Genomic DNA, 18,226 nt, shown 5'->3' on the forward strand with positions numbered 1-18,226 from the left:
CCAGAAACGCCGCCAGTTTCTCTGGGCCCGAGATCATCTAAGATGGACTGATGCAAAGTGGAAAAGTGTTCTGTCGTCTGACGAGTTCACATTTTAAATAGTTTTTGGAAATATTCAACATCGTGTCATCCGGACCAAAGAGGAAGCAAACCATCCAGACTGTTATCGACGCAAAGTTCTAAAGCCAGCATCTGTGATGGTATGGGGGAGCATTAGTGCCCAAGGCATGGGTAACTTACACATTCGTGAAGGCACCATTAATGCTGAAAGGTACATACAGGTTTTGGAACAACATATATTGCCATCTAAGCGCCGTCTTTTTTATGGACGCCTCTGCTTATTTCAGCAAGACAATGCCAAGCCAAATTCGGCATGTGTTACAACATCGTGGCTTCGTAAAGAAAGAGTGCGGGTACTTTCCTGGCCCGCCTGCAGTCCAGCAACATGTGACAAAAAAGTTGGGAAAGGTGGCAATAAATACTGATAAAGTTCAGGAATTCTCATCAAACACTTATTTGGAACATCCCACAGGTGTGCAGGGTAATTGGAAACAGGTGGGTACCATGATTGGGTATAAAAGCAGCTTCCGTGAAATGCTCAGTTATTCACAAACAAGGATTGGGAAACGGTCACCACTTTGTGAACAAATGCATGAAAAAATTGTCAAACAGTTTAAGAACAACATTTCTTAACGGGCTATTGCAAGAAATTTAGGAATTTCACCATCTACGGTCTGTAATACCATCAAAAGGTTCAGAGAATCTGGAGAAATCACTGCACGTAAGCGATGATATAACGGACCTTGGTTGGTATAGCTCGGTTGGTGGAGCGGCCGTGCCAGCAACTTGAGGGTTGCAGGTTCGATCCCCCCTTCCGCCATCCTAGTCACTGCCGTTGTGTCCTTGGGCAAGACACTTTACCCACCTGCCCCCAGTGCCACCCACATTGGTTTGAATGTAACTCAGATATTGGGTTTCACTATGTAAAGCGCTTTGAGTCACTAGAGAAAAAGCGCTATATAAATATAATTCACTTCACTTCACCTTCGTTCCCTCAGGTGGTACCGCATCAAAAAGGGACATCAGTGTGTAAAGGATATCACCACATGGGCTCAGGAACACTTCAGAAAACCAATGTCAGTAACTACTGTTTGTCGTTACATCTGTAAGTGAAAATTAAAACTATTATGCAAAGCCAAAACCATTTATCAACGACACCCAGAAACGCCGCCGGCTTCTCTGGGCCCGGGTTCGGTTAAGATAGACTGATGCAAAGTGGAAAGGTGTTCTGTGGTCTGACAAGTCCACATTTAAAATAAATTTTTGGAAACGGTGAACGTCGTGTTCTCTGGACCAAAGAGGAAAAGAACCATCAGGACTGTTCTAGGTACAAAGTTGAAAACCCAGCATCTATGATGGTATGGGGGTGCATTAGTGCCCAAGGCATGGGCAACTTACACATCTGTGAAGGCAACATTAATGCTGAAAGGTACATACAGGTTTTGGAGCAACATATGTTGCCATCCAAGCAACGTTATCATGGACGCCCCTGCTTATTTCAGCAAGACAATACCTTGTCACTTGTTACAACAGTGTGGCTTCATTGTAAAAGAGTGCGGGTACTAGACTGGCTTGCCTGTAGTCCAGACCTGTCTCCCATTGAAAATGTGTGGCGCAATATGAAGCCTCAAATACCACAACGGAGACCCCTGACTGTTCAACAACTTAAGCTGTACATAAAACAAGAATGGGAAAGAATTCCAACTGAAAAGCTTAAAAAAATGTGTCTCCTTAGTTCCCAAAGGTTTATTGAGTGTTGTTAAAAGAAAAGGCCCTGCAACACAGTGGTGAACAAGCCCTTTCCCAACTACTTTGGCACGTGTTACAGCCATGAAATTCTAAGTTAATTATTATTTGCAAAAAAAAAATAAAGTTTAGGAGTTTGAACATCAAATGTCTTGTCTTTGTAGTGCATTCAACTGAATATGGGTTGAAAAGGATTTGCAAATCATTGTATTCCATTTATATTCACATCTAACACAATTTCTAATCTCATATGGAAACAGGGTTTGTATCGCACTGTGGATCACCACTCCAAGATGGCGGCCGCGCGTCTCGTCTCGTCAGCGCCAGTAGGCAGTAGCGCTCCATGCTGCGTCTACTTATAAGAAAGATGTCTATGGTTCTAACGTTAGCAGTGAGTCTGCAGCATCATTGATTTAACTACACAGCAAATAAAAGTTATGTTACTCAGCCAATAAACGTTAGCTTACATTCAAAACTTATTTTTTTTGTGCAACTTCAAAAGTCGAACGAAGTTGGAAGTTGTTGCATCTCCGTCTGTAATCTTCAAACTGCATGTTTTGCATACTGGAATTCCTTTTCTGTTAACCACGTCGTAGTTTTAATACCCGAACGAAACTACTTTTGGCATCATTTTTCCTCATTAGCGCGCTGTTTGAGAGCGCTTCTTCGTTGGTTTTCCTGCAATTTGATTGGGTGATGCTGTTGGACGAAAATAACGTGGATGTAATCTGATTGGATGTTGCGCTGACAGTCAGCAGACATGGTGTCATCGGACACACGCTGACACACACTCGTGTATATAATGAAAGATACGGAGCGCTCCTGAATAACTTTTTAATCGTTGGGTTTTGGGTAAAGTAGCAAGCCATGTCAAGTCAAAAGGCTCAAGTCCAAGTGAAGTCACAAGTCATTGATGTTAAAGTCTAAGTCCAGTTGCAAGTCTTTTTACATTTTGTCAAGTCGAGTCTAAAGTCATCAAATTCATGACTCGAGTCCAAGTCATGTGACTCGAGTCCACACCTCTGGAGTTCATCTTGTATTCAGGTTGCGTCAATAGAATATTTCGAGTACCTGCTCAGTAGAGGTTCCAAGGATGCCAAACTAATATCATATGAGTGACTTTTGAATGCTCATTGGTCGAGCAGATTTGTCCACACATCAATTTAACTTTGAGAAAATGCTGATCTTAGCGTAACAGGTTGCTCTACAAAGCCTGAAGTATTATAATACTCCATAGACTCCACTTTGTTGCAGGGGTTTGTTTTCCTGCTGCCCTCAGTCTCCTTCACAATGATCAATTATCAGGTGAGAGAGCCATTATAGTAATTGACAGGCATTTTTGTCCCAATATATTCATATTTTTTCTCAATTTGTTGATCGTATGTATCATCAATCACAAAGTTAGATTGTTCTATCCGTTTTTTTTTGACAAATGGGCCTTTGAAAACACGTCCTATTTTTAATGCAATGTTTTTGGGCCTTTCTGTGTCCATGTGTGGCTGTTTGAGTCGTGTCTGGTTCTTGTAGATAGCTGTTTCCCGTTGTTCCGCTGTGACCATGATGTGCCGACAGCTGGATATAATCTGTTGCATCTGTCTGCAGATGTAGTTTGTATCTCCGTGAGTCATCTTCGGTCAGGGCAGGCTGGCAATGTGAAGGCAATGTGACCCTCATGTGTGAAGCGAGCACCTGCAGAGCTTGTCTGTGTTGTCAAACCAAAGCAAGTCTGAGATTGTATTTTTCAAAACAGCAACCAACAACAACTCATGCTGTCAAATCTATGTTTATCATTCAACATGTAAAATCCTGCCTGGATTGAAGCGTAAATCAGTGGCACCATTCTACCCAGGGAGCTGTGGAGACACAATCGGCCAGTATAATAGTTTGAGTCACGTGGGTTTATAACTGGGGCATGAGGCTCTCTATGGAAGCCACTGTTCCCATTGTAGTACAACTGTAGTAGCGCAATTCCCAGTTCGCTCATGTATTTCCATGTGCATCAATCTCTCTGTCGCCTTCAGGATCATCAGGTGTCAGATAATTCAGACATCAGGCCAGACGACATGGAACGGGGTGGGGGGAAAAGAGTGGAGCGTGGACGAGAGACACACAAAGTCCTACAGGTGAGTCATTCATCTCATTTTAAGGACAGTAGACACATCTCGGGCTCTTACTGCTAAAAGTTGCTCTGAGCCTACTTGTCACTCACAAGAGGGAAAATGTGCAGGCTGGCTATTGTATTGTTGTTAATGTGTTATGAACTGTGTATCATTCCTTAAATCTAATGAAATATTTGATTTTCTTCGGACAGGGTACTCCTTTAGATCTGATAGAAACTGGCAAGTCCCTGAAAGTCCAGGCGGAGCGCCCCCACCTGGTCAGTTTGGGAAGTGGGCGCTTGAGCACAGCAATCACATTGTTGCCACTGCAAGAAGGTACTACACATTTGAGTGACTGAGAATTACGTGTTATTAATATTAATATGTTCAATATGTATTCACATGACTGTAAGCCGTAATGTTTGCGTAGTTTAAAATACAAAAAAAGTAATCTCTTAATGGGACAGGTTTTACTGTGGGCTCCTCACTTTTGTGTCTTTCAATCAATAACGAACACATTATCAGTAATTGATGAGGATGGGCGGGATTTAATTAGTTTTGCTTCCTCCATTTTTCCTGCTGCTTTTTTCGCAACATGGATTCACATTATGGTTCTTACTGTAAACTTTGTGAACATGTTCAAACTAAAGTTACGAAGGACTTAAAGTTAGTGTTTTATGCAGATGATACAACTGTGTTTTGTACAGGAGAGAACACACAAAAGCTGATACAAATAACAACAGAAGAAATGAACAAATTAAAAAGGTGGTTTGACAAAAACAGACCATCTTTGAATCTCAGTAAAACTAAGATAATGTTATTTGGTGACAGTAGAAGGGAAAATCAAACACACATACAAATAGACGGGAGTAGACATTGAAAGAGTAAAATAAAACACATTTTTGGGTGTAATAATAGATGATTAAAATTAACTGGAAACCTCATGTAAAAATATATATAAAGTAGCAAGAAACACGTCAATAATGAAAAAAGCAAATTATGTTCTGGACCAAAACTCATTCCGTATTCTCCTCCAGCTCGCTAGTGTTGCCATATCTGAGTTATTGTGCAGAAATATGGGGAAATAACTACAAATGTGCGCTTGATTCACTAACAGTGTTACAAAAAAATAAATAATTAGAATGATACATAATGTTGGTTATAGAGAACATACAAACCTTTTATTTATTGAATTAAAACTATTGAAATTCAATGATTTGGTACATTTGCAAACGGCTAAAATTATGTACAAAGCAAACTATAACCTGCTACCTAAGAATGTACAACAATTCTTCTTACCCTAAAGAGGAGAAATATAACCTTAGAGGAAAATCTGAGACACACACAAGAAAATCTAATTTAAAACATTTGTATGTGCGTACAACACTTAAACCTTTAGCATATTCGTAAGTGGAATTAAATTATGGAATGGATTAACCAAAGAAATCAAACAAAGCACCGATATGATTCAGTTTAAGAGACTGTTCAAACTACAAGTAGTCACAAAGTAAAAAGAAAAACAATTATGATGAACATCTTGAACCTTTTTTTATTTTTGTTTAATTTTAAGATAATTATTATTTATGTATTTAATATTTGTTTACTTCCTATGATATTTATTTATTTACGTATTATGTATTTATTCACTGTTCTGTTAGAAACAGAGAACAAACAAAGGGGATAAAATTGCTATGATATCAAAAGGAGTAGGATTAAATAAGCTCTGTTTCTTCCTACTCCTTTTCGGATGTGCTGTAATGAAACAACTCGAAATATGTAATGCATTACATTGTATCGTATGCATGTTCGTAATAAACTAAAACTGTACTGAACTGAACCAAACTGAACCCAATGTACTATACTTCTACAGTGATACTTCAGTTCACGTCCATACCAAAAGGTCCAAAATGTTTCCATTGGTAATATGTAAATCCAAATTTCTTTTATAGACATCCAAAAATACCAAAAAAATAAATGTTATAGAAAATAATTATATTTTTAAAGAAAATAATTATTGTTTTGATAAAAACAAGGCAAGATCTACATTTTTATTTTTATGAAAGACTAATGTTGACGATGACTGCGAGCAGGCATGAGGTAGAAAGATTAAGGGAGAGGTCCTTTGCTGTGAATTATTTCCTGAATTCAAGAATATTTCTCAAGTTCTTTTATCTACATGCTGGCACTAACAACTTTCTCTGGCCCCACTGTGTCTTATTTTATAGCCGTACTCAATGAAAAAAAGCCCAGTGACTAAGCTTGGGATTCTTTGTTTGGACACAAAATGATACAAAGGTAAAGGGAGTTTGTTACGCGCAATATTTGGCCGTATAATAAATGATAGCCTGTATGGGAAAACTCGGTAACGTTTTGAGGAAACCTAATCATACAGAATTGCAGTACCACTGCATTCTAAAAAGTAAATAAAACAGTAATACTAGTTACTTGTCTATCAAAGTACACCACTGTATATACATTTCACTTGCTTCATAAACATGAGCTTAGATATCCCACTTCCGAGATCTTCAACCTAATGAAACCTTGCAGTCTGAGTCACCTAATCGAATAATTAACATATGGTATGTTCCACGCTTAGCACATCCCCACAGCGTACCTACCACCTGTCACTCAGCGCTCAACTATGTGTTGAATACATTTGTGACTCCACCCAAAGAGTCTTGACCCTTGTTACGCATGAGCTTTGGCTGGCTTTCAGCCTTAGACCTAAGAATACATCACAGAGGTATTCACGAGTGCACGTGGACATCCAATAAATGACGCTGGGGACGTGTTTTTGTTTTTGTTGTTGCAGGGAGAACAACACTAGGCAGCGGAGAGACAGACATACCTCTGCAGGGTCCCGGCATTAAAGCGCAGCATTGCTACATTGAACACCAGGCAGGCACCATCACTTTGTACCCATGTGGAGGCCAGTGCTGTGTAGATGGACTACCCGTCACTAAACCTTACCGCCTGTCACAAGGTATAGTAAAGTCTTGCTTCCCACATTTAAAAAAAAATATTAATGATTCAATATACCTTCTCTTGACAGCTCATTTCTTTAAATGACTTATTATTAGACAATACAAAACTATACAATAACATGCATACTTAGGGTAGAGAGGGCATCAGCACAGTAACGCCCCCAAGCTTAACCTTTCTTTGGGATGTTAGCCAGCAGCTACACTGGATGTCATTTGAAGCCAGCTATCAGCCAGTGTGTGTGGAGCCAGCAGCTGCTCAACCAATCTTTGCTTCATCTAAAGGACACACATGGAAGTCTGACACGAGGAAATGTGTTTCATTTATCAGAATTGGATTTCTAACACCTTATTCAACTCCTTGTGGAATACTCTTTGGATGTAAACCATCATCTCCAGAGTTAGCCAGTGGAACATGCAGTGAAAGTCATTTTCTGTCACTTTTTAATACCACGTAAGTTTGAACTTTAACATTGTATGATCACACAAATAGCATTGTAATAATCCCTTTGTTGCTGTGATAATGACGCTTTAATAACGTTTGACTGACACGGTGCTGTCAGGCTATGATATAGAACTGCACTGCAGCCTACTTGGAGATGTTTGCAATATTTTTGTTTCTTTATTTTGCTACACAAAAGTCAAACGAATTAGAATCAACTCTCCGTGTACAAACTCCATTTCCATATGAGTTGGGAAATTGTGTTAGATGAAAATATAAACGGAATACAATGATTTGCAAATCCTTTTTAACCCATATTCAATTGAATGCACTACAAAGACAAGATATTTGATGTTCAAACTCATAAACTTTATTTAATTTTTTTGGCAAATAATCGTTAACTTAGAATTTCATGGCTGCAACAAGTGCCAAAGTAGTTGGGGAAGGGCATGTACACCACTGTGTTACATCCCCTTTTCTTTTAACAACACTCAATAAACGTTTGGGAACTGAGGAAAGTAATTGTTGAAGCTTTGAAAGTGGAATTCTTTCCCATTCTTGTTTTATGTAGAGCTTCAGTCGTTCAACAGTCCGGGGTGTCCGCTGTCGTATTTTACGCTTCATAATGCGCCACACATTTTCGATGGGAGACAGGTTTGGACTGCAGGCGGGCCAAGAAAGTACATGCACTCTTTTTTTACAAAGCCACGCTGTTGTAACACATGCTGAATGTGGCATGGCATTGTCTTGCTGAAATAAGCAGGGGAGTCCATGAAAAAGACTGCGCTTAGATGGCAACATATGTTGTTCCAAAGCCTGTATGTACCTTTCAGCATTAATGGTGCCTTCACAGATGTGGAAGTTACCCATACTCTTATTGTGTTGTCTTTTTTAGGAACAAGGACAATGGGGTTACACCACTCACTGTTCGAGGGTTCAATCACTCCTAGATCCATCATGGTTTGGATTTCATGGTTGAGGGGCTCCACCATCCGATCAGGCACGCTGTATGGGCGCTGACGGATAGGTGTTGGGTTTTTTAAGTGAATGACATGTTCAATTAATGGAGTTTTTCCTGGCTTTCCACTAAACAATACTGGGAATTCTTCACACACTTGCAAGAGTTTAAGGGCAGATTGTGCAGACAAGTGACTTACATCAGGTTTCTGTGGTCCCTGTGAGCATGGACAGATCTGTCTCAACATCATCCTCCATTTCCACTTCCCGTGCCAGCATCACCGTTTCTTCTTGCAACTCCTTGCTTTGAGTGGGTTCTTGACTGGCCTGGACATCCTTTCCTTCCACAGAGGATTTCCTCTCCTTCCATTCCTTCAGAAGGTTGATGTGGTACACTTGGGATGCCTTTCCTTTGTCCAACAGTGCTTGCACTGGACGGCCATTAACACAAGCTAGCATCATGTTAGGTTTGGCCTCAGGTTCAGGATTGGGTGCAAGAGCGGGTGCCATGACTGAAGCTGGGACAGATGGATGGGGAACATGACAGAAGCTGGACAGCTTGGGACCTTTTAAGGGGCAGACTGGGGATTGATGCCCTGCCTATTGGCAGTGGTAGCAGATGAGATCCTTCACTGGACTCTGTCTCGGGAACAGTCTGTTGTCCCCTGAGGTGCTGTAACCAACTGCTTTCTGCACTCCTCTTTGGTGTGACAGGTCGGCTGCACTTTGGGCTGCTCCAGGGTTGTTCTGCTGCCTTGGCATTCGGAGTCCTTTACGAGTATTCAAATACTGGCTCACAAGTTTAACAGTAGTAAGTCCGTCTTCTGGCTCGTGTTCCTTGACCCAAGTCTTCATTTCGTTGGGCAGGATGCGAAGCATTTGCTCTAGAATGAAAAGCTCTGCAATGTCTTCTTTAGAATGCTGCTCTGGCTTGATCCATCTTCTGTAGAGACCTTTGAGTCTGTTGTAAGTCCCCTTGGGAGATTCACCAGGGGGAATGTAGGTTGACCGGAACTGGAGCCTATAAGTCTTAGGAGAGATATCAAACTTAGCAAGGAGGGCTTCTTTAAGGTCAGTGTAGACGTTGGAAGCATCTTCCTCCATCGCAGAATAAGACTCCAGGGCTTTGCCGGTCAAAAGTGGAACAAGTCGGCAGGCCCAGTCAGACTGAGGCCAGCCCCAGGTGTGAGCGATGCGCTCAAAGCGGACAAGAAAGTTTTCGATGTCCTCTCCCTGCTGGAAAAGGAACATCTTTGGGCCTTTTTGGAGATGGTGGTCAGGTGGCAAGGCATCTCTGGAGGGCGACGCTTGAGAGCTACGCGTTGGATATGGGCGAGTTATGTGTTTGGGTGACTGCTCACAATGAATATTATCAGGACGGTTAGCATTTTGGTTAGCGAGTGAGTGCTCTAGGCTAGGCCTTGTACAGACAGTTTTTAACTCCTGGAGTGCCCGGACTAGAACAGCTTCCCTATGTTGCTGTCCAAGCAAGAAATCTTGGAACATGTTAACTAGGGTAAGATAACCTAGCACTCTTTCAGTCCTTGGTGGCTCAGCAGACCACCTAGCTTTCCAAGACCCCTTCCTATGCTGCTTACGTTTAGCCCCAGAGTTCTCAAAACCTTTGACGTCTTCTTCAGACTTCTCGGTGTTCCATCCAATTTCACGCTCCTCCGCCATAGTCGTCCGGTCCAGCCTCATCGCCGTGGCCCCTCGACCAACCATCTCATCAGTCTCCTCTGTCATTGCAACCTCCGACACTTGAGATCTCAAACCAATTCTGGCCTTCCGTCGTCTGTCATGTTTGTAAACTCTGCGGCTTGCCATTTCACCACTGCCACCATATGTCACACCCCGCCTCGGGTGAAGGTAATGTAACCTTTACAAACCGGACTTTAAATCAAGGATGGCAAGGCATGCAGTTGGCAACAGTTTACAAACATTTATTGAAAATCACAAAAAGTGTCAAGAGGTGAACAACAGGAAGACAAAGCACCCACAATCTCAGTAGTTGTTTGATGTATGGAGACCGAAATTCTTGCTCAGGACAGAGAACCTCCTCTGGCAGTGACAAACAGCAGACTAATGGCATCTTCCCCACTTAAATAGCCCATAGCCCCGCCCACTAGCTAGGACCAATTTGACAGGGGAAATTAAGAAAACAGTTATTTTGTAAATTACACCATAAATAACCATCACATGTCTAAAAAGTATTCACATAGTACTTTTGCATTTTTAAAGCAGTCATGTTTGTACACAGTGTATTCAGGTTTAGACAACACAACTTTCAAATGTCCAGTGTCCCTCAGCAACACCCAGCTCCTGAAAGTCATGGTTTGGCCCAAATTAGGCCTAATTAGTCAAAGCAGATGTGCTCAGTTACATAAAGCTTTCAGCCCCACCCTGACTCTTTTAGCGACACATTCAGAGCCATGTTGAGTGAGATGTTACAATTTGTTTGTTGAGCATGCTTTTCACTAACACGATTGAATGTTTGTAGTGTGTCCATGTTGAGCTTCTTAAAAAATGTGCACGTTTTGAGAGGAAGCCAAAGGTCAAACAGTGACAGTGTGGGGTAAAACTGTCACACCATCACAGATGCTGGCTTTTGAACTTTGTGTCGATAACAGTCTGGATGGTTCGCTTCCCCTTTGGTCTGGATGACACAATGTCGAATATATCCAAAAACAATTTGAAATGTGGACTCGTCAGACCACAGAACACTTTTCCACTTTGCATTAGTCCATCTGAGACGATCTCGGGCCAACAGAAGCCGGCGGCGTTTTTGGATGTTGTTGATAAATGGCTTTCGCTTTGCATAGTAGAGCTTTAATTTGCACTTACAGACGAACTGCATTTAGTGACTGTGGTTTTCTGAAGTGTTCCTGAGCCCACGTGGTGATATCCTGTAGAGATTGATGTCGGGTTTTCTATACAGTGCCGTCTGAGGGATCGAAGGTCACGGTCATTCAATGTTGGTTTCCGGCCATGCCACTTACGTGGAGTGATTTCCCCAGATTCTCTGAACCTTTTGATGATATTACGGACCGTAGATGGTGAAATCCCTAAATTTCTTGCAATTGCACTTTGAGAAACGTTGTCCTTAAACTGTTTGACTATTGCTCACGCAGTTTTGGACAAAGGGGTGTACCTCGCCCCATCCTTTCTTGTGAAAGACTGAGCATTTTTTGGGAAGCTGTTTTTATACGCAATCATGGCACCCACCTGTTCCCAATTAGCCTCCACACCTGTGGGATGTTCCAAATAAGTGTTTGATGAGCATTCCTCAACTTTATCAGTATTTTTTGCCACCTTTCCCAACTTCTTTTTCACGTGTTGCTGGCATCAAATTCTACAGTTAATGATTATTTGCACAAAAAACATGTTTATCAATTTGAACATCAAATATGTTGTCTTTGTATCATATTCAACTGAATATGGGTTGAAAGTTATTTGCAAATCATTGTATTCCGTTCATATTTACATCTAACACAATTTCCTAACTCATATGGAAAAAGGGTTTGTATATATATATATATATATATATATATATATATATATATATATATATATATATATATATATATATATATATATATATATATATATATATATATATATTAGGGCTGCGGATCTTTGGGTGTCCCATGATTCAATTTAAAATCTTTTTTTTTTTCAATTCAACACGATTCTCGATTCAAAAACGATAGTTTTCCGATTCAAAACTATTCTGTATTCATTCAATACATAGGATTTCAGCAGGATCTACCCCAGTCTGCTGACATGCAAGCAGAGTAGTAGATTTTTGTAAAAAACTTTTATAATTGTAAAGGACAATGTTTTATCAACTGATTGCAATAGTGTAAATTTGTTTGAACTATTAAACGAACCAAAAATATGACTTATTTTATCTTTGTGAAAATATTGGACAGAGTGTGTTGTCAAGCTTATGAGATGCGATGCAAGTGTAAGCCACTTCCCTCCTGTAATACCTGTAGTGTTCTTTTTTTTATTTTTATAAATATCTAATGATGATGTCAATGAGGGATTTTTAATCACTGCTGTTCTGAAATTATAACCAACATTTATACTGTTGTTGATAATATTCATTTCTGTTTCACTATTTTTGGTTTGTTCTGTGTCGTGTTTGTGTCTCCTCTCAATTGCTCTGTTAATTGCAGTTCTGAGTGTTACTGGGCCAGGTTTGGTTTTGGAATTGAATTACATTGTTATGGTATTGCTGTGCATTGTTTTGTTGGATTTATCAACAACATCCAGAAATGCCGCCGGCTTCTCTGGGCCCGAGATCATCTAAGATGGACTGATGCAAAGTGGAAAAGTGTTCTATGGTCTGACGAGTCCACATTTCAAATTGTTTTTGGAAATATTTGACGTTGTGTCATTCGGACCAAAGAGGAAGCGAACCATCCAGACTGTTATCGACGCAAAGTTCAAAAGCCAGCATCTGTGATGGTATGGAGGTGCATTAGTGCCCAAGGCATGGGTATCTTACACATCTGTGAAGGCATCATCAATGGTGAAAGGTACATACAGGTTTTGGAACAACATATGCTGCCATCGAAGCGCCGTCTTTTTCATGGACGCCCCTGCTTATTTCAGCAAGACAAAGCTAAGCCACATTCGGCACGTGTTACAACAGCGTGGCTTTGTAAAAAAAAGAGTGCGGGTACTTTCCTGGCCTACCTGCAGTCCAGACCTGTCTCCCATCGAAAATGTGTGGCGCATTATGAAGCGTTAATTATGACAGCGGAGACGAACGACTGAAGCTCTACATAAAACAAGAATGGGAAACAATTCCGCTTTCAAAACTTCAACAATTAGTTTCCTTAGTTCCCAAACGTTTATTGAGTGTTGTTAAAAGAAAAGGTGATGTAACACAGTGGTGAACATGACCTTTCCCAACTACTTTGGCACGTGTTGCAGCCATGAAATTCTAAGTTAATTATTATTTGCAGAAAAAAAAATTAAGTTTGAGTTTGAACATCGAATATCTTGTCTTTGTTGTGCATTCAGTTGAATATGAGTTGAAAAGGATTTGCAAATCATTGTATTTCGTGTATATTTACATCTAACACATTTTCCCAACTCATATGGAAACAGGGTTTGTATATATATATATATATATATATATACATATATATATATTATATTATATATACACACACACATATTATATAATTAATAATTCATACAAATGGTTATTAAAAGTAGGTGGAAGTTTGACTCCTACCTTGTTTACCTCCATAACTACCTCTTTAAAGTTTTGTAATCAATTCGAAATATCAAGCAGCTAAAATGCGGCAAAAATGGATAAGTCTGGAGAGTGTTTTGCATTTTTCCCACAATGCATTGTGGTGGATTTAAATGTTTTTAATTTTAGGGGCGGCATGGCGTAGTGGGTAGAGCGGCCGACCAGAAGCCTGAGGGTTGCAGGTTCGTTTCCCACCTATTGAGATCCAAGTCGCTGCCGTTGTGTCCTTGGGCAGGACACTTCACCCCTTGCCCCCGGTGCCGCTCACACTGGTGAATAAATGACGAATGAATGATTGGTGGTTGTCGGCAGGGCCGTAGGCGCAAACTGGCAGCCACGCTTCCGTCAGTCTACCCCAGGGCAGCTGTGGCTACTGATGTAGCTTACCACCACCAGGTGTGAATGAAGTTGAGTCCCACTTCTCTGTGAGCGCTTTGAGTGTTTAGAAAAGGGCGATATAAATCTAAGTTATTTATAAATCTAAGTGATTTATTTTAATATTGAATTATAAATGGTTCTTGAATGTTTCGTACAATATCGACAAATTTTAGTGAACAGGTTGTGTTATGTAACGTAATGTAATGTATGTTGTAATGTAATGTATGTAACGTAATGTAATGTATGTTGATTTAAAAAAAAACAACATGTATTTGCGCCATGAGTGGCAAAAAACGTTATTTGGATTGGGTCATACAGGTAATTGCTGTGCTGTGAATATTTCAATGTACAATTCCTGGTCAATGACCTGATTTACTTAAATTGTCCAGAAGATGGCGGAAAAGTTGCGTCAATTTGACTGTCCGTTATTCAAAATTAAGCTGGAGGTACCACGCAGGCCCAAATCCTTAAATTCCTGGTGTTACTTTGGCCTATTTGAACACTCCTGCTCTAAATGGTTAAAGGTGTAACAGATGCCGGCTAGCATAGCTGTGCGATAATAAACGTCACTCTCTGACACCTTGAGAGATGTGCTGGACAATGAGTTGACAGCCTAGGGCTTTTAGGTCCTTGGCTAGCGTTGCTTGACTTAACTCTCAAATAGTAGGGATTTTTGGACACGGGATCAAGACCAAGGGAAGTTGAATTGCGCTACAAATGCACATGTGATAATAATACCTACAGAAGGAAGATGATTCATATTGGCCCCATTTGTTGCAGTTTTTACCTGACACATGAAACGTGACAAACTTGGGGGTGCACTATCCACTTCAGCCGCCAGATGGCAATAGAGTGCTGAATACCTTAAAATGTCCATCCATCCATCCATCATCTTCCGCTTATCCGAGGTCGGGTCGCGGGGGCAGCAGCCTAAGCAGGGAAGCCCAGACTTCCCTCTCCCCAGCCACTTCGTCTAGCTCTTCCCGGGGGATCCCGAGGCGTTCCCAGGCCAGCCGGGAGACATAGTCTTCCCAACGTGTCCTGGGTCTTCCCCGTGGCCTCCTACCAGCTGGACGTGCCCTAAACACATCCCTAGGGAGGCGTTCGGGTGGCATCCTGACCAGATGCCCGAACCACTTCATCTGGCTCCTCTCGATGTGGAGGAGCAGCGGCTTTACGTTGAGCTCCTCCCGGATGGCAGAGCTTCTCACCCTATCTCTAAGGGAGAGCCCCGCCACCCGGCGGAGGAAACTCATTTCGGCCGCTTGTACCCGTGATCTTATCCTTTCGGTCATGACCCAAAGCTCATGACCATAGGTGAGGATGGGAACGTAGATCGACCGGTAAATTGAGAGCTTTGCCTTCCGGCTCAGCTCCCTCTTCACCACAACGGATCGATACAACGTCCGCATTACTGAAGACGCCGCACCGATCCGCCTGTCGATCTCACGATCCACTCTTCCCCAACTCGTGAACAAGACTCCTAGGTACTTGAACTCCTCCACTTGGGGCAGGGTCTCCTCCCCAACCCGGAGATGGCACTCCACCCTTTTCCGGGCGAGAACCATGGACTCGGACTTGGAGGTGCTGATTCTCATTCCGGTCGCTTCACACTCGGCTGCGAACCGATGCAGTGAGAGCTGAAGATCCCGGCCAGATGAAGCCATCAGGACTACATCATCTGCAAAAAGCAGAGACCTAATCCCGTGGCCACCAAACCAGAACCCCTCAATGCCTTGGCTGCGCCTAGAAATTCTGTCCATAAAAGTTATGAACAGAATCGGTGACAAAGGACAGCCTTGGCGGAGTCCAACCCTCACTGGAAACGTGTCCGACTTACTGCCAGCAATGCGGACCAAGCTCTGGCACTGATCATACAGGGAGCGGACTGCCACAATAAGACATTCCGATACCCCATACTCTCTGAGCACACCCCACAGGACTTCCCGAGGGACACGGTCGAATGCCTTCTCCAAGTCCACAAAGCACATGTAGACTGGTTGGGCAAACTCCCATGCACCCTCAAGAACCCTGCCAAGAGTATAGAGCTGGTCCACAGTTCCACGACCAGGACGAAAACCACACTGTTCCTCCTGAATCCGAGGTTCGACTATCCGGCGAAGCCTCCTCTCCAGTACACCTGAATAAACCTTACCGGGAAGGCTGAGGAGTGTGATCCCACGATAGTTGGAACACACCCTCCGGTCCCCCTTCTTAAAGAGAGGGACCACCACCCCGGTCTGCCAATCCAGAGGTACCGCCCCCGATGTCCACGCGATGCTGCAGAGTCTTGTCAACCAAGACAGCCCCACAGCATCCAGAGCCTTAAGGAACTCCGGGCGGATCTCATCCACCCCCGGGGCCTTGCCGCCGAGGAGCTTTTTAACTACCTCAGCGACCTCAGCCCCAGAAATAGGAGAGTCCACTACAGATTCCCCAGGCACCGCTTCCTCAAAGAAAGACGTGTTGGTGGGATTGAGGAGGTCTTCGAAGTATTCCCTCCACCGATCCACAACATCCGCAGTCGAAGTCAGCAGAACACCATCCGCACCATACACGGTGTTGATAGTGCACTGCTTCCCCTTCCTGAGGCGCCGTATGGTGGTCCAGAATCGCTTCGAAGCCGTCCGGAAGTCGTTTTCCATGGCTTCCCCGAACTCTTCCCATGTCCGAGTTTTTGCCTCTGCGACCGCTAAAGCTGCACACCGCTTGGCCCGTCGGTACCCGTCCACTGCCTCCGGAGTCCTATGAGCCAAAAGAACCCGATAGGACTCCTTCTTCAGCTTGACGGCATCCCTCACTGCTGGTGTCCACCAACGGGTTCTGGGATTACCGCCACGACAGGCACCAACAACCTTGCGGCCACAGCTCCAATCAGCCGCCTCGACAATAGAGGTTCGGAACATGGTCCACTCGGACTCAATGTCCCGCACCTCCCTCGTGACATGTTCAAAGTTCTCCCGGAGGTGTGAATTGAAACTCTCTCTGACAGGAGACTCTACCAGACGTTCCCAGCAGACCCTCACAATGCACTTGGGCCTGCCAGGTCTGTCCGGCCTTAAACACCTTAAAATGTGTTTTGTGTTAATGTCCATCCTTGACCACAGTGTCAGTTGCTATGTAGAGTGGCGCTTTCCATCCTTTTCAGCAGACGGCATTGCAAAATTATTCCTCTCACGTGAGATCCACCCAGGAATGGGGCCATTATAGGTATCCCTTCCCTCCTGTAATACCTGTAATTGCCTTGTACAGCATGCGAATAATGCACTTACATTTACATGAAAATGTATCCTCTCAAGGTAAGACCCATAAGATCTTATTCTTTCTTGACAGGCTGCATGCTGTGTTTTGGACAATCTACATTTTTCCGCTTTAACCATCCAGAAGAGGCCCTGAGGATGAAGAACATGCTACCTGGAGGAAGCCAAGCACTGAGCACCTCTAAAACACAGCCTTCTGGTAAAGACCTGCTGCACTACTATCTCCATATATGAACCCCACATTAGTCAGTGACAAATGTGTGGATAAGCGTAAGGAATTCCTTCATTGTCTATTCTGGGCACTCGTAAACGCCTGAATTCCTGCCAATGCCTTGTGGGGACTGTTGGACAATGACTGGATTCCTCAAAGTAGTTCAAAGAAACATAACCGAACTTAAATCTAAAGGAATGTATAGATGCTGTATCTCCTTCCGAGGTTAGTGGTCAGGTTTGGATGAACTTTTGGTCAATCATCCTTAAGATAATGCAGAAATAGCTTGGTGGGGACTCATTATCTGTGGCCCACATTCAACGGGACTTGGTCCATTTAAATCCGCCCATTACACTTGAGGTGTGTCCCGGTTGTTAAATAGGATTATTGTTTCAGATTGGTCTAAAAAATTAATTTTGCAGAGCAAATCTTTTTTTTAAAATTAATTTTAATTATTATGTCACTAGACATTTCCACAGTACAATGATCTCTTTAATAGTAACGTCCACCAATAATACAGTTTTGTTATGAAAGATCTGGAACTGATCTGCTTCATACAGAGAACTGCTTCATACATTTTTACCTCTGTTGTGTAGCTAAAAAGTGTAACAAACGTATTACACTCATGTATACTAAAGTAAAACAAAAGGACGTGTACAGTATATGATCCATCTCATTAACCTGTTAAATTGTGCAAGTGTACTCAATGAAGTGCTTGGTGAATGTGTAAACGATTGTGGCTTTTTGACTCCTTTCAGTGTTATTTAGTCCATTCTTTACTGACCTTATTGGACAAAAAGAGCCGTAACGGCACCACACCC

General features: G+C 42.5%; 1 protein-coding gene across 13 annotated transcripts in view; it reads left to right on the top strand.

Moving 5' to 3' along the window:
- phldb1a (pleckstrin homology-like domain, family B, member 1a) overlaps nt 1–18,226 on the top strand; it is a 70,185-nt gene that overhangs the window by 7,333 nt on the left and 44,626 nt on the right. For 12 of the 13 annotated variants that reach the window (XM_061897591.1, XM_061897598.1, XM_061897601.1 and 9 more), the window contains 4 exons: nt 3,827–3,928; nt 4,117–4,240; nt 6,717–6,887; nt 17,268–17,393. In XM_061897591.1, coding sequence (XP_061753575.1) covers nt 3,827–3,928; nt 4,117–4,240; nt 6,717–6,887; nt 17,268–17,393 — 523 coding nt within the window. Of the gene's footprint in view, nt 1–3,826; nt 3,929–4,116; nt 4,241–6,716; nt 6,888–7,216; nt 7,340–17,267; nt 17,394–18,226 lie in introns of those variants that run through there. The other variant, XM_061897605.1, reaches the window with a different exon arrangement.

The sequence above is a fragment of the Nerophis ophidion genome, linkage group LG04, assembly GCF_033978795.1.
Source record: "Nerophis ophidion isolate RoL-2023_Sa linkage group LG04, RoL_Noph_v1.0, whole genome shotgun sequence".
NCBI lineage: Eukaryota > Metazoa > Chordata > Actinopteri > Syngnathiformes > Syngnathidae > Nerophis > Nerophis ophidion.